The sequence below is a fragment of the Bos mutus genome, chromosome 15, assembly GCF_027580195.1.
Source record: "Bos mutus isolate GX-2022 chromosome 15, NWIPB_WYAK_1.1, whole genome shotgun sequence".
Lineage (NCBI taxonomy): Eukaryota > Metazoa > Chordata > Mammalia > Artiodactyla > Bovidae > Bos > Bos mutus.
Genome location: NC_091631.1, coordinates 48,112,159 through 48,132,918, shown reverse-complemented (window position 1 = coordinate 48,132,918; position 20,760 = coordinate 48,112,159). Strand labels below are relative to the sequence as shown.

Below are 20,760 nucleotides of genomic sequence, written 5' to 3'. Positions count from 1 at the left end.
CCAGCAAGCTGCTGCCAGGGGAGTCGACTGCAGGAACACACTATGTGAACCACCATCTGATATTAGGAAGCCTCTAACCAAGCTGTTCCCACCCACTGCTAGAGCAACTCTCTCTCCCCGGGCTGTTGAATGAGATTGATGAAAGTTAAATCTCACCTGAAAAGAAGGGTGGTAAATGTAGTTTTCATCTCTGTAGTATGAGGTTGGAACAAATACTGAGGAGACTCATCCAGCTTATGCATCCAAAGAAAGCTGTGGCAATCCATGTTATTAATGATAGTGGCTTGAATTTACAAGACAAGTGGGCAAAGAGATGCAGATAGACTCATGAAATATTTAGGAATAGAATTAGTATGACACAGCAATTGATGAGTGGGAGAAGTGGAGAAGAGAGATAGGAAGGAATCCGGACGACTGTTCAGTTTCTGGCTGGGATGATTAGATAGTTTCTGGTGCCATTTACTGAGATAAGAAAGACTAGAAGAGAATAAGGTTGGGGAGCAACAATGAATTATCTTTGTACGTGTTGAGTTAGGGAAAACTATAAGACCTTAGAGTGTCCTAATTTATAGGTCATTTAATTTGTAGGTAGACTTGACCGGTTGTAACAAGTAGGCTAATTTCTGCACATGGGCCATAATTTTGTGTACAAATATGTTTATGCTTGAGATAAATTCAGTTGACTCTAATGTCAAGTACAAATAAGTATAGGATTATACAGCTCTAATATTAAGTTTTATATTTAAATAGATTCAGGGCTTACCACTAGTTCTGTAATCTCATTGTTGACTAGTGTTTTTCTTTTTCAAAAAGAATCGAGGGTTCTATATTCCCTAAGTTTGCTTGTTAAGCTTATTTCTGGGGAAAAAAAAAACAAAACAAAACTTGGTGAGGTATAATATTCCTGGGTCATGCTTTCTAATTTATTTATTTGGTAGGAAATGTATTATTTTGCTCAGTCTCTTTCACTGATGCTGAAATCTTGTTTTTCATCTCATTCTGCTGCTTATCCTTTATCTTTGAGCTCCTGTTTTATGATATTAATGCACTTAGTAATTTCTGCACCTTAGAGTATCTGTGGGGCATTTTCATTTCATTGAGATGTTTTCTTTGAGATCGAGTTCTCCTCTGCCTTTCACTTATGAGTTTCTCTCTTTTATTCCTTTTGCTGTGTGGTATGTGCTTAGTTGCCTCTTTGTCTTATCTTCTTGCTTATGCTTAAAAGTGAGTCCCACTCTCTAGACCATGTCTGTACTGAAACATGGTCTAAATAAACTCCTGACCCCTCACCACTGTTTATTTTGTCCCTCCTGGACAGAGTCTGAGAGTCTGGGGTGTTACAATTCTATCTACTTTCCTGTAGTCTGAAGGGAAAACATCTGTAGAACTGGGTTCAGCTTTTATTTGACCCCTGGGTTCTGCTATCTTTCCCAAGATTTTGTTAAATTATCATAACCTAGTTTCACTTACTTGAAGTCATACGCTAGGAGACTGGGTAACAGAAAGATACCCTTGGACTTTGAGTCATTTTGCTTTTTTAATTTGGAGCCTTGGAAAATTTCAAGTCCTGGTAGTTTTGCTTTTTGTTCGTGTGGACTATTTTGCTTTGTTTTGTTTCCCCTTGCTAAGATCCTGACATACTGGCAGTGGGGTGTAGCGCCTTCTGATCCCTGAGGGATGTCCTTAGTCTTCCTCCCAGCTGACTCCATTCTCCTTCAGCCCCATTTGCTCTAAATTTAAAAGTATTGGTTACATGTTTCATTGCCATTCTCCCAAATCTTCCCACCCTCTCCCTCTCCCACAGAGTCCATAAGACTGCTCTATACATCAGTGTCTCTTTTGCTGTCTCGTACACCGGGTTATTGTTACCATCTTTCTAAATTCCATATATGTGCGTTAGTATACTGTATTTATGTTTTTCCTTCTGGCTTACTTCACTCTGTATAATAGGCTCCAGTTTCATCCACCTCATTAGAACTGATTCAAATGTATTCTTTTTAATGGCTGAGTAATACTCCATTGTGTATATGTACCACAGCTTTCTTATCCATTCATCTGCTGATGGACATCTAGGTTGCTTCCATGTCTTGGCTATTATAAACAGTGCTGCGATGAACATTGGGGTACACGTGTCTCTTTCCCTTCTGGTTTCCTCAGTGTGTATGCCCAGCAGTGGGGGTTGCTGGATCATAAGGCAGTTCTATTTCCAGTTTTTAAGGAATCTCCACACTGTTCTCCATAGTGGCTGTACTAGTTTGCATTCCCACCAACAGTGTAAGAGAGTTCCCTTTTCTCCACACCCTCTCCAGCATTTATTATTTGTAGACTTTTGAATCGCAGCCATTCTGACTGGTGTGAAATGGTACCTCATAGTGGTTTTGATTTGCATTTCTCTGATAATGAGTGATGTTGAGCATCTTTTCATGTGTTTGTTAGCCATCTGTATGTCTTTTTGGAGAAATGTCTATTTAGTTCTTTGGCCCATTTTTTGATTGGGTCGTTTATTTTCTGGAGTTGAGCTGTAGGAGTTGCTTGTATATTTTTGAGATTAGTTGTTTGTCGGTTGCTTCATTTGCTATTATTTTCTCCCATTCTGAAGGCTGTCTTTTCACCTTGCTAATAGTTTCCTTTGATGTGCAGAAGCTTTTAAGGTTAATTAGGTCCCATTTGTTTATTTTTGCTTTTATTTCCAATATTCTGGGAGGTGGGTCATAGAGGATCCTGCTGTGATGTATGTCGGAGAGTGTTTTGCCTATGTTCTCCTCTAGGAGTTTTATAGTTTCTGGTCTTACGTTTAGATCTTTAATCCATTTTGAGTTTATTTTTGTGTATGGTGTTAGAAAGTGGTCCAGTTTCATTCTTTTACAAGTGGTTGACCAGATTTCCCAGCACCACTTGTTAAAGAGATTGTCTTTAATCCATCATGTAGGAAACGAGTTGCCAGTCCAGGTTCGATGCATGATGCTGGATGCTTGGGGCTGGTGCACTGGGACGGCCCAGAGGGATGGTATGGGGAGGGAGGAGGGAGGAGGGTTCGGGATGGGGAACACATGTATACCTGTGGCGGATTCATTTTGATATTTGGCAAAACTAATACAATTATGTAAAGTTTAAAAATAAAATAAAATTGGAAGAATAAAAAAAAAAAATAATAAAAGTATTGGTTAGTACACTAAAGGTACTGACCTTGGTAAGGGTTTTGTTTCCTTACCTTCTTTCTCCATAATGTCTTCTAGGGGCTGAATTAGGATCCTTGCTTATTAACAAAACCACATAGCACAAAGCTTTTGGTTCCTTTTAAAGGGCTATTTCAATGAGACTGTTCCCTCTTTTTCTGTATTAGTTGCTGGGGTAATATTTTACCCTTAAAAAATATTATTTGGGGTCCAAGATCTGGGAGAAATTTCCGTAATGTGTTTCATCATACCACCATCTTTTCAAAGAAGTCCTTCCTAAGTAGATTTCAGTCATATGTTTTTTAAAGGGTATGTGTGTTTTAATAATACAAGTCCCAGGCAACAGGAATGGAGTCTTAATACTTATTTGTATATGGACTTAGAATTTACAAGTTCTTCAGTTCAGTTCAGTTGCTCAGTCGTGTCCAACTCTTTGCAGCCCCATGAATTACAGCACACACCAGGCCTCCCTGTCCATCACCAACTCCCGGAGTTCACTCAAACTCATGTCCATTGAGTCAGTGATGCCATCCAGCCATCTTATCCTCTGTCATCCCCTTCTCCTCCTGCTCCCAGTCTCTCCCAGCATCAGGGTCTTTTCCAATGAGTCAGCTCTTCGCATGAGGTCGTCAAGTTCTTACTCATCTGTTATTTTGTATAAGCCTCACAACTGTCTTATAAGGTAGGAAGAACAGACTTATTATCCCAGTTTTACTAGTGAGGAATCTGAGATACGAAAGGATTGAGTGAATTGGTAAGTCACACAACTAATTATAAGTCAAGACTCTGACATCAGATCTTCTGACTCCAAGGCCAGTGCTATTTTACCTGATCCCCGGAGAAGGCAATGGCACCCCACTCCAGTACTCTTGCCTGGAAAATCCCATGGGCAGAGGAGCCTGGAAGGCTGTAATCCATGGGGTCGCTAAGAGTCGGACACGACTGAGTGACTTCACTTTCACTTTTCACTTTCATGCATTGGAGAAGGAAATGGCAGCCCACTCCAGTGTTCTTGCCTGGAGAATCCCAGGGACGGGGGAGCCTGGTGGGCTGCCGTCTCTGGGGTCGCACAGAGTCGGACACGACTGAAGCGACTAAGCAGCAGCAGCAGCCACTTCATGGCAATGATTGCCTCCATCCCTGACCACAGAGGTCTTACTGCAGTTTCAGTGTTCTACCAACCTAGTTACAACACTGATTCAACTGAGTTAAAGCCAAAGTAGGGTGGAAAACGTGGGGGAGTAGCAAGCTTATGACCACTGTATTCTGATCCAGAATTAACCTCAGTATATCTTGGTTATAGTAAAGCTAATATCAGATCTTTTTCAGCACTTTTTCCCTCTCTGGTTTGTAGAAAACTGCTCAGCATCCACAGGGAGATCAAACCTACATTCTCCAAAGCTGGCAGACGAGACAAGATTTTCCACATGGGAAACTTGTCCTCTTAGGCCCTGGTCCCACCTGCATAATTCACTTTCCTCCTAGTATCTTTGGCTCTTAATTCCTGCCTTGATCAGGGAACTTGTATCCCTCATTTACCACTTTTTTTACCAGAACATATTCTTGATTCTTCCACAAACTCCTTATATTACAGTCAACTAGGCTAGGCAGGACCATTCAAACAAAGCATCACTGAAAAATCAGAGTTAATAGCTAATATACAACTATTTTTTACAACAGTGTTTTTGTTTGTAAGTTATGGCTTCTGTGGAGTCAGAAACTGCTGGTCTATGTCCGTCTTTCCAGCTATTACCAAAAACACGGGCTTAGGTATCTACACACCTTGGTGATGATGCCAAAGCAAGTGGGTTCTACAGAGTGACTAGGCTTCTGTCTGTAACCTTTGTAGTGTCTACCTTTTTAGGTTCTCCTCTCCTCTCTAAGCCTATTCTTTCATAATTATTAGGTTCTCCTCTCCTCTCCTCTCCTCTCTAAGCCTATTCTTTCATAATTATTAGCAGCAGGCATGATAGCCATCTTTAGAAGAAACCCCCTCTCTGCAAGGATGGGGTTTTACTGAGATTTCAAGGAGACAACCATGTCAGATCACAGATTCCACATACTCACAGTAGATAGGTAGACAGGTAAGCAGATATAATATTAGACTAGGATATTAGATGTTGAGAATAACAGTAGTTTACCTGTAGTTCTGAAGAAGTCAGTAGTTCTTGTGCTGGTGGCTTAGGTATCACTGTTTTGGTTTTCTTTTTTTTCCCTTCTAGGTATCATGAACTCATTACAAAATATGGGAAGCTGGAGCCTTTGGCAGAAGTGGACCTGAGGCCCCAGAGCAGTGCGAAAGTGGAAGTCCACTTTAACGACCAGGTGGAAGAGATGAGCATTCGTCTGGACCAAACAGTTGCAGAACTAAAGAAACAATTAAAAACTCTAGTTCAGTTACCCACGAGCAACATGCTTCTCTACTATTTGGACCATGAAGCGCCCTTTGGCCCAGAGGAAATGAAGTACAGCTCTCGAGCCTTGCATTCTTTTGGCATTAGGGATGGAGACAAAATTTTTGTGGAATCCAAGACAAAATAATCTCCGCCAGCCTTGTGAGAACACACGCATTAGGACTTGCAGGGCATTTGTTCCGTGAGGTTTTCTTCAGGAGGGAGAAGGTTGTTTTGCTTAGTTTTGTTTTGTTTAGGTTTTGGGGGGTTTTGTATATTTCCCTCTAAAATGGGTTAGGGGGCTGTTTTTGGTATTTTCTACCACCTATTCCTTCGGCTCTGCCACCAGAATTGGCCACATCCCCAGTCCCTGTGCCCACCCTCATGAGAGATGCCTGGGCAGCACCGACTTCTAACTGTGTTCACTGGGATCTGTCTACCACGTGGTCGTCATGACCACTTAGGTACACTTGTGACGCTGGTGTGAACAGTGCGTCCCCCCAGAAGGGCATCTTGCGCTTAAATCAGGAGACAAGGAATCTTTCCAGGAAGGGCCAGCATGTCTCTCTCAGTTCTTCCATTTTCCCCTCCCTCTCTCCTTTCCTTCTTGAGTTCAGTTTTTCCTTTTGACTTGTGTCTGCACGTTTGCCCAATAGTTTTATTCTGTCTGTACCTAACTTCTCATTTCTCAACTTGGGTAAGTTTTTTTCTTCATTTCTCCCATTTGAAATAATGTCACATGTTTCAAGCGTTTCTCAACCTGGTTCTGATCTCAGGTACTCAGTTGGAACCTTTAGTTCTGTTAGGGTCTGGAAGAAGAGTCCATGAGGGAACACGGGCTGCTGGAAGCGCAGGCACGAGCAGTCTGAGCTCTGTGTGTGACTGTCCCGGTCTTAATGTTCCTCCCCCACTAGATCACCCATTACTGACATGAGATAGGTCAAATCCCAGAGTTCTTTGCTTTTTGAATGTATTTTTTTCATATCTATCTTTTTCATTACTTTATTGGGAATGGAGGCCTGACTTTATGAAGAATTCAATAGTGCAATGGATATACATGCCAGGAGAGCTAAGAGTTACCTAGTAAACTCTTGGTAGTATGTGTGAGGGAGTCACGTAGAGGGGATATGGGAGAAAGTGTGTCGTGACTTTCCTGCCTGGCATCATTTGAAGTCTTTGCTCTCGCACTTTGCATTAGAAAAAGTGGGAAATTTTCGTCAAAGGGATCTTTGATTCCCAGTTCTTCCCTGGGATTTTGTGATGTCATAATTAAACAATTCTTTTTGTTTTATGTTTCAACTTAGTTGCCCCTACAGGAGAACAGCTCTGACTAATCTCTGAGTAAAGTATAAGTGTCAAAACTTCAGATTTGCCTCCAAGTTATGTTTTTTGCACAATCATATTTAAAGCACTTCCCTTTAAAAGGTAGTCCTTACCTGCTCTGACATCTTTTGGTTTGTTCTTCTGTTCCTTTGTTAATCAGTGTAGTCTCTTCCTTTGATATATGTTTTTCTGGATCCACCGTGTTTACTGATGGGAGACTTGAGAAGGACTTAGTGCCACTGGGGCAGAAAATGTGCACATGAAGTATTTTTCAAAGAATGTCATTGTTATCTGATTGCATTTGACCTTTTGACCTTTGTTACATGATTCCATTGCTTCTACAAACTCTTAATTTCTTACGAAATTTTTAGATGACTCTTGTAAAACCCTTCTCAGATACAAAGTTGTGTTTATTATTGCTACTTTTTCAGTCATCCTAGGCCACAATAGCAGATGTTTATTCTCTTAATGCACTTCAGGTTCAGTATCTGTAAAGCCTTTGACCCAGGCTTGCTGAGTCAAATCTACATTCACCGTAATGTTGAAGGTGGAAACCAAAGGGTTTAGGAAGATGAATGAGGCCAGCTCTCCTGCTGCTGCAGACTTTATCTTTCAAAATCATAAAAATGAACAATGGAGATCCAGGTGGGGTATAGACAAGAATAATTATTTTGCAATCACATTTTCCTGACAGATTTTTGGAGGTGGGAAAAAGTGTGGCAACAGTGTCATGACAATTAAAACTGTGGGTGCTTTGTGTACGTGTGTGTGAGTGCAAATGAGTGTGAGAGAGAAACAGTGTAATTGAGCCCGTCGCTTTTGTCAGCCTGGGAAACAGATGAGCTCTTATTTTTTAAGGTTGTATGACCCACGACTGTCTCACAGCAGAAAGCAGAGCGAACACCTGTGTTACGCTTTAATCATCAGTGAAATAGTAACAATTAATAAGATATTTTATATATGACAAAGTTTTATGAAAATGCTTTTTTATTATTAGAGACTTGTTCCTTCTGCTATTACAGAACACAGTGCCCATCAGCTGCAGGCCTAATTCTCCAATTACACAGTTGCATGTCAAGGGAACTTCTCATTTAATTCAATGGCCGTGGGTATTTGGGGGACATTGTAATTGATGGTTCTAATAATTGCTAAATGATTTTTGATTGAGACAAGATCTAATGCAATTATCAGTCTTTTAGAGTTACAGAACGGAAGTAAATGAGAAAAGCTGTTTGAGCATGTATACATGTAGACTTATTTGGGTGGCCGAGTAAAGATGCTGCTCTTGAAATAAAATTGGTGCTGTGTAGACACTTGTAACCAAAATTATTTTTATAACAGGCCAAAAAGAAGGAGAAGAGAGACCATGGATTTTTGAGTCAACAAGTTATGCATAATTGATTGTAGCTTATCTGTGTTTTAATGTTAACTCCATCCAGATTCAGCGAGAGCATATCATTGACATTTATGAAGCAAAATTCTGTCATAGCCAGTATTACAGATAATGTTGCTACAGGCACAGTGTATAGAACATATCTTTTCTAAAATAGAAATTCTTTTCAGTTATGAAAAAGGAAAGGAGTAATAAAAGAAAACCAAGTCAAAACTGAGGCATCCTTTTCATGTGGGCATGGAGCTGCTGAAACCACAGTGGAAATAAATTTTTGAATTTGAATTGTTGAAATATCCCACATTGTGTTAAAAAAAAAAAAGTTCAGAGTCATGTATCTTTTTTCCTTATTGAAAGTTTCTATTGTTTCTGTAACCTATTGCCACCGTGACTGTAAATGCCTAAGCAAGCAGATATTATATAACCCTTGTTCCTTTAAGACCTTTTGGTGAAAATAAGCCCAAAACATGAGCTGTATGTAACAGAGCCAAATGTTATGATGCTATGTTTTTAAAGTTTGTTTCCTTAAAAAGAAAGGAAAGTTCAATTCTAACCCAATGTTGTAGCTATGTTGCTAAATCAGCAGTGTTATGAACAGGGAAGACTTGCTACACCAGTAACATGTCACCATTTGAGGCACGCAGGTGACTGCTTTCAGGAGCCCATGTGTTGACGGTGGCTTGCTCCATGGGAGGTGCTAGGCTCCAGGGCAAATAAAACAGAAAACAGAATAATAGATTGTTCTAAGCGATGTCCTTTCCACTGATGAATTTGACTTTTCCCCTCATTTCATGTTGGATTGCAAATGCAAACCAACTGCTTCCAAGAACACTCAGAAGCTCTCTGTGTTACCAGGTGTGTTGTTGAACACTCTATTTTTCATAGGTGCTTCCTTCGAATACGTGTCCACTGTAGTGATGGAGAGGGACTGGACTCTCTCAGGCTCTTTACTTGCCAGTTGTCTCCTGCAGTTAATGGAAATATATATATTTTATTTTAGAATATAATTTAAACATGAAGGTCTATTCTTTGCACTTTTTATTAATATATATATAGAGAGATAATCTTTAAAAAAATTAAAAATCCAAGTCCACTTTCTCTTTGTGTTCTGATTTTTCTTTTCTGGAGTTGTGTCGTCAAAGTACATGTTTATTTTTATATATCAAAAAGTTGACGATAGTGCTCTGGTTGAGTCCTCTAGGGAACTGGGCCTAAGCTGGTAAGGATCTGATCAGCTTAAGAAATTTAGTTGGCATGTTGTCAAAGTTAGCGATTAAAGCTGCAAAACAAAGATTCATAGGAAATGTTACTTTTTTGTTAGCAAAGTTTTATACTTCTAACATGCTCTTTTAAAAATAAAAACCCATCTTTGAGATATTTGGCATCCCCTTTTTTAGTAAGAATCTCATTTAGATGAATTAAGCTTTTGTGACAGTGTTCCAAGGGACACTTCTTTCCTTTGAAAATAATTTTGTATAAGAATTAGAGTTTGGGGCACTGAGCCATATCTGCTTATCAATAATTTCTCAGTGATCTGTTGTGAATGAACCTTGTACCAAGAATTGAAGTCCAAGTACTGTGTATACTTTGTTACTGTATTTAGAAGACAGTATCTATTAAATTTTTTCTCACTTCTTCAGAAATGCAGAAGTATCATGATCTGTTTAAATTTAAGATTATTTCTACCTCTTATTCAAATTTCAAAAAATTGTAGTTTTAACCTCTGAGCTAAGTTCTATTTAGCTAATATTTATTATGAGCTTCTCCGACTTCTTACATGGGAGACATATGTCAAGACACCCATTAGCCCACTGGACTGAACAGCACTGTAACTTCTAACAGTTGTTAGAATACATGTAAAACAAGAAGGTTAACCTTTGAAGTCCTGTTTGTCTTTCCAACTCTTCTCTGGAAAAGAAGTTATCTGTGTTCTCCAACTTAGAATTTCAGGATTCAAATTTAGCCAGATAACCTTTAAAAACATAGGTCATGATAAATATTAACATAAGTCATTTCATCTAATGTTAAGTTTTTAATGTAACTTGAGATTTAGGAATTGAGTTAATACACGAAGGGGATAACATACCATATTATATCTCCTTAAAATATAATGAATTTCTGTATCCTTCAAAAATTTGAGAATAACCCTAAAAATGTTTAGGGTTTTTTTTTTTTTAATTGATCTATTGAAGAGTTCAAATACATGTATTTGCCTAGACCTATGAGTATAATATACATGAACGTCATGCTTTTCTTCAATGTAGTTTAGGCCCCTGAGCAATTTGCATTCTATTTTAAGGCACATATATCAAGAGAGGAGTAACAAACTCGTAATCCAAGAGACTGCTGCTGCTGCCAAGTCGCTCAGTCGTGTCCGACTCTTTGCGACCCCATGGACTGCAGCACGTCAGGCTCCTCCGTCCGTGGGGTTTTCCAGGCAAGAGTACTGGAGTGGGTTGCCATTGCCTTCTCCAAATCCAAGAGGAAGATGAGACAAAAGTAGAGAGAGTTCTTGGTTGTGTTAATCAGTGCCAGGGATCCAGGCTTATACTTTTCATCCTCATGTTTCTTCTAAACACTAACGAGCACTTATTGTCAACCAGGGCCCAACCTAGATGCTCTACCTATATTAAAGCCTTTGGTGTTCATGGCATCCCTATGGTTCAACACTATTATTTATCTCCATCTTCTTATTCATGAGGCACAGAGAGGCTGAGTAACTTGCCAAAAGTCACACCGTTGATAAATGACACCAGAGCCGGGATTCAAACCCCAGAAATTTGGCTGTAGCTGACAGCTGTACTACGGTACTTAACACTGAAGTTCTCCTTCATCACCCTACACACACACACACACCGTTAGTCTTAGTCTTAATGTTTCACTAAAACACTGAAATGAGATATCCCTCAATATTCATTTACTAAATTGAGTTGCTCTATATCAAAAATCACTGATGTGGCTGGTGGCTCTAAATCCAAATTGGAACTTGGCCTCACGGCCCTTCCAGAATTATGACATTGTGATTGGTATGTTCCTATTGGCCTCTTTGCTCTTCTGGGGGGAGCCACAGTGAACACTCGTCATGGGTGCTATTGACAAGGATAAATGAACCCACAATATGATGCTGGACACTGCTTTTCAAGCTGAGGACATTCTAGAGCCTTAAAACTTTGTTTCAGTGAACAACCCAAGGTGAAACAAGTCAATCAGTTTTGACTTCGACGTTTATTAAGGAGGCATCTGTGTTGAACTGAAACTTGATGTTTATGGTGTGGGGGGAGGGGGACAAACAGTAATCTAATGGAGCTTGTATCAAATGTTTTGTTACAGGAAAGGAAGAGGCTGTCACTGCTATTGTTCCTCTCTAAAATTAAAGACGGAGACTTGTGAGGAATATAAATATTTATTACAAAATAGAGGAGGCAGTTTATTATGATCTGTGAGATCTAAATCTGCCCAAGAATTGCAACGCAGCTTCAGTTTACCGAGTCTCTCACAGACTCTTCATCCTTGAATGCTTCTTAAGTCACTATAAGTAACACAACTAAGGTGTGAAATAAGAATGGGAATCAGAGGAGGCAGACATTAAAGAATATAGGCTAAAGAGGAAAAAAATTTTTCTGAACTACCTGATACCTTTGAGAGCAGATGTAAGCTTTATTCCACTATTAGAGAATACAACTAGGACATCATGAATAGCTTTGCTTGTGTTCGAATATTTTGTTTGGTGTATATTTCAATGTTTACAAAAATACATCTGTTAAAAGTCATATTTCATTTTTAAATAGAAAACATTCACGATTCAAAAGTCAAACAATACAAAGAAAGCATACATTGGAAAATTCCACTCTAACCCCTGTTCTCCATCTTTTATTAGTTTCTTGTGTGTCTTTGCAGAGTTAACACAAATAATGGCAAATGAGAATGTATTGATCCCTTTTATCTAGCAAAGTTAGTGTATACCATCATGCACCTTGCTTTTTTTCACTTAAAATCTACCTTGGAAATCTCTCTCTAACACCATACACAAAATGATCTTATGCTTTGTTTATAGTATATCATCAACCCACTCCGGTCTTCTTGCCTGAAAAATCCCATGGACAGAGGAGCCTGGTGGGCTTCAGTCCACGGAGTTGCAAAGAGTCGGACAGGACAGAGTGACTGAGCATAGACGCATATAGTATTCTATTTTAGATGTGATTTATAATTTATTTGACCACACCTTATTTTTACAATTTTTGGGTGTGCCATGTAGCGTGCGGGACCTCAGTTCCCCAACCAGGGATCGAACCCTCACCCCCTGCTTTGGAAGCACTAGGTCTTAACCACTGGACCACCAGGGAAGCCCCTGATCAATACCTTACTGATAGATATTTCAGTCTTTCTTTACTCTTTCCCAATCTCCGCCCCCACCCTCTCTCTTCTACTTTTTTCAGTTTGCTGCAGTAAAAAACATACATTCTTTTACATGTTCAAAATAAAACTGTAGAATACATTCCCAGAAGTAGGATTGCTAAATCAAATGTCAGAAAGTGAAAAAGTGAAAGTTGCTCAGTTGTATCTGAGTCTTTGCGACCCCGTGGACTATAGAGCCCATGGAATTCTCCAGGCCAGGATGCTGGAGTGGGTAGCCTTTCCCTTCTCCAGGGGATCTTCCCAACCAAAGATCAGAGTGTTTGTAACTTTGGTGTGTGTGTTTAGTCGCTCAGTCGTGTCTGACTCTCAACTCGTAGATTGTAGCCTGCCAGGCTCCTCTGTCGTGGGAGTCTCCAGGCAAGAATACTGGAGTGGGTTGCCATTTCCTTCTCCAGGGGATCTTCCCCACCCAGGGATCAAACCCAGGTCTCCTGCATTGCAGTCAGACTCTTTAATGACTGAGCTACGAGGGAAACCCTCAGAGTAATTCTGGTGGATGTCGCCAAATTTTTCTCCACTGGAGTTACATAAAAGAACATTTTCTTTTTCTTCTGATTTTACTACTTGTCACATCCCTGCAAAGTCAAAGATTTTACTGATCTTGGGCTTGATAGTAATTCTTGGTTAGGGCAATCAAGATGGGATTCTTCCCAATTAGGCATGCAGATCTAGCCACTTGAATTCAACACACAAAGGATTTGCATTAGCCATACAAATTGTCTTAGGAGCTGTCTTTCCTTGGAATCTGCAATTGTTAAATCACTGGTGAGTGAGATTTCACTTCTACTGGAGACAGTGTATGTACTATTCATCCTTAACAACGCACTAGCATTTGTTTCCACCGAGTGCCCTTGAAAAGTGATAGACAAATAGCCCTAAAACCCTCTGTTTATTGTCTGCAGTAAGCTTTAATCAGAACTGCTTCTTTCCAACCAGTGAGATTCTTCTAAGAAGAACTACTTGGTGAATAGGAAATACAAAGTGTCTTCCCCCAATCCCTTTTCAACTTTATTGCTAATGTGCTAGCAAGGATGTTAGAATGACTGGTTTTGGGGTTTTTTTTTTTTTTTGGTTATGTTGGTCTACTTAGAATTAGCTATTACAAACCCCTTGCCTAGAGATAAATTCTAGAGTTATTTTCAGAAAATATCTGAGTCCTTGTTTAAGTTTCAGAGCTGAACATCTTTTATTATTGAGATCTTAGATCTAGAAAGTCTTGCTAGTTAGCTAATAAACATTAATGTTATTCCACGTGATCTTCCAAGAGTCAATGCCTTTTTTCTCATAATTAAGAGTTCAGTGTCTAAGATCAGCACAAAAAGAAAAATGTTATTGTTTAGTCACTAAGTGGGGTCCAATTGTTTTGCAACCCCATAGACTGTAGCCTGCTAGGCTCCTCTGTCCATGGGATTTCCCAGGAAAGAATACTGGAGTGAGTTGCATTTCCTTCTCCCGGGGATCTTCCTGACCCAGGGGTTGAATATGAGTCTCCTGCTTGGCAGATGGATTCTTTACTGCTGAGCCACCAGGGAACCTCCCCACCAAAAAAAGAAAATCACTTGGAGGTAAATAATATTAATTCTTTAAAAAGACAGGTTCTAGAGGATCTGTGCTACAATTTTAACTCCTAATGCTTCCAGCTTACTGTTACAAAATGATTACCATGATACTACTAAATATGAAAAATTTTAGAAATATGACATCAGGTTTTTAAACATTTTGCTCTTAAGATGGAAAAACTAACAGACTGCATGAGAACCAATTTTATGAAAGTTAACCCAGGTGTATAAGAACAAAGATTCCAAGACAGTAAGAGAAACAAACTTCGAGATGCAGCGCTCTTGAGAACGTTCCATTCTGAATATCTTTACTATTTAGGAGGTCTTCACGAGCATAATTGCATTTTCTACATCAGCTCATCCATTTCAAGGACTCTGCTGTGACTAACCACCATTTTCGGGGAGAACGTTAAACATAACATTAGATGAAGAGACTTTGCTGCTGGTCCAGTGGTTAAGAATCCGCCTTGTAATGCCGGGGATGCAGGTTCAGTCCCTGGTCAGGGAACTAAGAGTCCCACATGCCAAGGAGCAACTAAGCCCACGTGGCACAACTAAGACCCGACCCAGCCAAATAAATGAGTAACCTTAGATGTGATCACTTTGTCAAGCTAGATCTAGGAGGCTGAACATTAATCAGTCAATGGATAAGTGGTAGAAACAAATGCACTACAGAAATATGTGGAATCTCCACAGCATATACAACGAAGCAGAATGATCAGTTGCAGAGGGCTGGTATATTCATCCAAGACATCAGTGTCACAGATTCAGCTGTCTGGGAAGCAGATGCTAAGGGGCAGGGAGGAGTGCAAAAGGCTTCTTGGGGAATTGGGGAAAGGAAAAGGGGGAAAGAAGGATGCGGCAGCAGAGGGCATCACACTGTGCCATGGACCTGACAAGGTCTGCAAGCCCAATACGATGCTCTGGTGCAAAAATTGCCTATGAGTCTCACTCAGGTCCTTTGTACCAAAGCTTTTCTCAGTCATGGATGGAGGAACACAAGAACATAACCTCAGCTTGAACATGGATACAGACACCAGAGGAGCCAGCCATTGGGAGCTGTCAGCTAACCATACTCTGGCTTCCGAGCATCCTTTCCTGTAAGGTGGATCTGAGCGGTGCACATCTGTACAGACCACAGTCCACCCCATGCCGTGTGTAGATGCAGTTCTCCATCCATGATCAGGGCCAGCTCTTCCAGGGCTCTGGTGGACTTCTCTTCCTGAGGGGAACCTCAGACAGGGGAGATCAGAGGAGTGAACGGTGGCCCCTGCAGAACGGAACCCATCATCTCCCTTGTCCACCATCCATTCTATCACCCCTGCAGGTCTCAGTGGTTTCCCTTGTGGTTCCTCCCAAACTCTAATTCCTGAGGAGTCCGAATCCCTGGTTACCATATGCTGCTCAGGCTTAGGTTGCTGTGCTTGTCTATCACAGTCACAACCAGCCAAGGGAGTATCAAGAGCTGCCATAGTGTATCACCTGAGTTCCACACACCTTACCCCTTGAACCTGTCATGCAACAGCAGCCCCACGTCCTCCTGCTCATCAGAGTCAGGGATTCCTGATGGGATGGTGGCTCATCTTTCCTGCTGGTCTCTGTCACAGGGGACCTGGAGTACCCAGACGGCACCACAGCCACAGCTTGCAGTTCAGTAGGACTCTTGTCATGTCTTCTGCTGAGAGTATGCCCTCTTGGGAACCAGGATGTCAAACTCCGCGCAACCTAGAGATGAGGGGTTGGGGAGCCAAAGTCTCTCAATAATCCCTGGGAGTGATCACAAGTGGGGCTACTCCTGCTTCCACACCTTGGTACCTGGACCCGTGGATTCCTCCTCTTGGGGCGCCGCTCCAACCTGTGGCTCCTACTATAATTTTGGGCACACAATGTCACATCCCTTTTCTCATAAAGTAGGTTCTCTAGTCAGATGCTATTTTACCTGGAATTCTATGCCTGTGGATGTCCAACACGTTCATTCTTCTGAGACTTTTAATTCCTTCTGCCATCTGTCCCAGTAATTTGGGCATTTCAACCTCTCTCTCTCTATATATATATGTGTGTGTGTGTGTGTGTATGTGTGTGTGTGTATTTATGTATATATATATATGTATATGTACATATATGTATATATATGTAATATATATATGGATGGATGGATGTATATGAATCTTGTTGCTCAGTCATGTCCGACTCTTTGGGATCCCATGAAGACTAGACCACCAGGCTCCTCTGTCCGTGGAATTTCCAGGCAAAAATACTGGAGTGAGTAGCCATTCCCTTCTAGAGAGGATGTTCCTGACCCAGGGATTGAACCTGGGTCTCCTGCACTGCAGGCAGATTCTTTACCATCTGAGCCACCAGGGAAGCCCAGTTGTTTATCCATAAAATCCTAATACATAAAATTGTATACACAAGTACAAGGTTTTCCCAATTAGACCCTGATTTTGGCATAATAGAGCTGCCTCAGTTGAAGACTTGATATTGTCTTTGTCAGCTCAACTAGGTTCTTTTTTTTTATTTATTTATTTTTTCAACTAGGTTCTACCGAGCAAAAATTGCCCATTAGGGGAGTCCTGCTTTGGTGGAAAGTGACGAGGCCGTTGCGACCACGTGGCCCAGTCACTGGCAGGGTCTCCCGTGGCTCCATCAGCGAGGCTGAGGCTGAAGGAGCTCACAGCTTGAGGCCTGCAGCCTGCCACACTTCCCACTGCATCATTTCAAACAAGCTCAAATCTCTTTCTTTCACAAAAGGTGTAAGCAACTGAAGCAAACGAAACAAAAACAATCAGCATATAAGGCTGACTCTGTTTTTAGGGAATTCGATTTTTTGTTTTGTTTTGTGTTTGAACTGTCTTTCCTCCTGCCTAAAAAGCAGCATCCATCTATGCCTTCTTTGTAAAAAACAAAGTGTCTTGGGTTACTGGCTCCAAGCCACGCCCACACCACCTTAGGTCTAAATCTTGTCGAATCTTGGCTCACTTCACCCCTTCAACAAAATAAGTCCCCCTGCCGACATGGCATAAAAAGAGATTTTTGTCATTTTTTTCCCCTTCTGTGACCACTGAGTGTACGCTTGAAATACACACTCATTCCCCAGCCCAGCCAGTGGTATGTCAGCCCCGTCTGCTCTCAGGCGCCTGACTTGCTCACACCCAGAGCCAGCCATTCTGAGCCATGCATGCTGCCATCTTGTGTATCTGGTTAAACCCAGGAGCAGCCCTGCCTCAAGAAGGACGAAGCATTTAATATGGATCACAAGGCTGAATACAAATGCCCGTGAGTGCACGAAGAGAGAAGACCAAAACAGTTATGCCACTAGGAGCTGTTAAAGCAGAACCAACTGTTTTGCTTCATGACATTTAGGTTGACTACAGGACTAACACCTTAATAAAGACTGGGCAAGGAAAATGCTTTTCAAGGTGAGTCTTGGATTTGAGTTAATTTTATTGGGAACAGACAGCCCCAGAGTCAGACTTTCTGTTATATAAATATGTGCCTTTTGGAGAAAGATGGATAGTTATTTGACACATCTGAAAGTAAATATATATGGCAGGTAGGGTAAAAACCCTACTGAATTACCACAGGATTTTGGAAAAAAATATATTGACTAATTTAGACTGAAAAATAAGTTCCCCAAAACTCTTGTCCATTTTAGGACAACGTACTGAAAACTGGAGTTATGTCTTTTGACACAGTTGGCCTTTAAATGTCTGGTCAGAGATAAATTTGGAGCAATTTTTAAATTCCTATTAATTTACAGAGAGTTTTTCCCTGCTACATTCGAATGATTTCCTTTTTTAAAAACGAGTCTCACTTTAATAATTTTGGATACTAAACTTCGTTTCTGCCTTAGCCAATGTTTCTCATTCTGCATCGACAGAACTGGAAACGGTTTTAGCCTTGTTCATGACGTTTAAATACCTAGAGCAAAATTTCATCAGGAGGGGTTCTGTCTCCCCTACACCCTCCGAGGACCCTCAGTGGGCATCTGTGGAGGTTTTCAGAGCCTTTGATTTTTCCCCTGTGAAAGATCATGCCTCACGCTGCTTACCTGTTCCCTGGCCTAATCCTCTGCCCAGAGGTGAATCAGAGAGAAAGTGGCAGGAATAAAACCTAGAAAATTTTGAGAGCATTTCTTTAAATACTTCGTGCATACCTGTGAAAACACAGAGTAGAGTCTATCAGTGGCAACTGTTCAAAACCAGAGAGACAAAAAAAGACTTTAGTAGCAAACCAACTTCATTTAAATGTTGGAGGCAGCAGCTTTGTTTGGAGTTTTAATATCATGCTGGTGGATGCTAATTCTGTAACATTATACAGTTCTCTTTTTTTGGGTACAAAGGTAGAAGGAGGGGGTTTCTTTTGTGTTTTCACTGCAAAGTGATTCTGATCAGAAAGGACCAAGGTTTCAGCTCCAAGTAACTGACATTTCCATCTGAATCTACTTTTTTTTTTAAAGGGGTGGGAGTGGGGAGGGGGGCAGAAAAAGGTCTAGTTTTTCAGGAAAAGAACCTCTTTACGCAATCCTGAAACTGATCTTTAGATTTACTTTTCCTTAATCAATAGGAAAAAAACTTGATTGCAACTCAACACTTATCTGACTCTAGCACAGGACTAACTGAATTTTTGGTTTTAAGAGTAGGGGATTCAGACATCATTTCAGGAATCAGAAATAATTGGCAGCGAGTGGGGGAGAACTGACATAAATTCTTGTTTTACCTAATTTTTTCCGGGTTTACCAAGATTTGGCTTAATATTTCCGACTCAATTCCTCCAGTCCCTGCCGAACAGGTTAGTGACATTTTTCATAAATACAAATATTTAAATGAATCCTCCTTCCTGCTCTCTGAACTCTTTCCCTAAGGACTTCAGTCTTAAACCTGCCTGACATCTCCTTCTGCTAAAAACTGTGTGTGATCTCTGCTGAAGTCTTAGTCACGTTTTCAGCAAAACTGACGAATATTTATAGTATGCTTGAGGTTTCAATGCGTGTGCTTGACAGCTGAAGATTTACAATAAAACTCACAGAGGAGGTTCACTGATTTTTCCTTGGAAGTTTGGCTGATGAATTGTGATAGCTTCCAATAATAAGGGAAGGGTTTTTATTTTTAAGAATGCTGCCGGGAGCAAGCTTCAGGGTTTCCTCTGCACTCGCTTCGGTTCCAGGCGTATGTATAACTGGGAGCTTGGATTTTAGCTCTACAGAGCGGCACAGGCTGTCCAAGAGTAGAGCCACCGGTTCAACGGATTGTAACTAAAATGAAAACAAGTTCACTCCTGTGATGTTCTTTCTCTAACTGATTTTCTGCGACTAATGACTTGCTTTTGTACTGGATTCTACTTTTATTGTAATTTCAAAGAGCCATCCTGACATAATTCTTTTTTTGTTATGTGTCTATTATTTATTTCACATTTGGGTGGTCAGTGGACAGAGTCTTATACTGCCCGTGACTCTGGTCAGTACTTCAAAATGATGGACTGGCTCCATACTTTAGAGAAGGGGATGCATGTGCATGCTTAGCTGTGTCTGATTCTTTGCAACCCCATGGACTATAGCTCTCCAGGCGCCTCTGTCCATGGAATTTTCCAGGCAAGAATACTGGAGTGGGTTGCCATTTTCTCCTCCGGGGATCTTCCCAACCCAGGGGTCAAACCTGAGTCTGTGGCGTCTCTTGCATTGGCAGGTGGATCCTTTACCACTGAGCCACCCTTAGAGGAGGGGACAGCAAACTCTAAATCCTCCTACCTATAGGACCACCTGTACTTTAACTGACTTTTATTGGATCTTGAATGAAAGCTGTTGTGAAAATTCAATAGCCTGGTCTCACAGAGGATGGATGTCTGTTCTAGAGACTCACCGGGCGTCTTTAGAGTGAGGTGCTGGTTTTCAGGGCTCTAGTAGCTGGAGCGGAGATGCCTTTCCTTGACTGGTTGTTTGCTCATTGATTCTATATAATTTCCTGACAATTTAAGTGATTCATTACACTTCCAAACTGCTTCTCATGGGGGAATCTAATTTGTCCACAAAGTACTGAACTTAAGAAGCCCCACCATCATCCAGGGCACTTCAGCCTGACTCAGAACTGCTGCTGCTGTTATGTGAATGCTCTATGACGGTTGTGATGTGTCTTGGGATTTGCCACCAAATGCACCTGGTGTTCTGTTTACTCTGGCAAGCTGGGGATTTTTTTCTTTTTCTTTTTAAAATTCCAGGATGAATTATTCATCATTACTTAGAATTTGGGTCTCTTTCATCTTCGCACTTGTATGGCACCAAGGTGAGTACTACAAAATTCCATAAAGCTCGTGATTAGCACTCTCTTGAATTTATAAAGAGACGCTTTTGTTGGAGCCATAATTGTCAGGGCAGGTGTACATGTGTCTACTGTTATAACAAGAAAAATGTAAATTAAATTCTGTTGTCAAGGGCAAAATATATTAACTTTGAATGATGTTCACTTACATCCCTACTTTTTCTTATTTTACTTGGAACACAATTGCTT

General features: G+C 40.8%; 2 protein-coding genes across 5 annotated transcripts in view; both read left to right on the top strand.

The window, feature by feature from the left end:
* TBCEL (tubulin folding cofactor E like) overlaps positions 1 to 9,375 on the top strand; it is a 66,914-nt gene extending 57,539 nt beyond the window's left edge. For all 4 annotated transcript variants that reach the window (XM_070384070.1, XM_005897104.3, XM_070384067.1 and 1 more), the window contains one exon: positions 5,399 to 9,375. In XM_070384070.1, coding sequence (XP_070240171.1) covers positions 5,399 to 5,717 — 319 coding nt within the window. In that variant the 3' untranslated portion in view covers positions 5,718 to 9,375. The remainder of the gene's footprint in view (positions 1 to 5,398) is intronic.
* An 11,096-nt stretch (positions 9,376 to 20,471) lies between these two features.
* The window catches only part of TECTA (tectorin alpha), an 81,950-nt gene continuing 81,661 nt past the window's right edge, over positions 20,472 to 20,760 (top strand). The window contains 1 exon segment of the mRNA XM_005897103.2: positions 20,472 to 20,535. Coding sequence (XP_005897165.2) covers positions 20,472 to 20,535 — 64 coding nt within the window.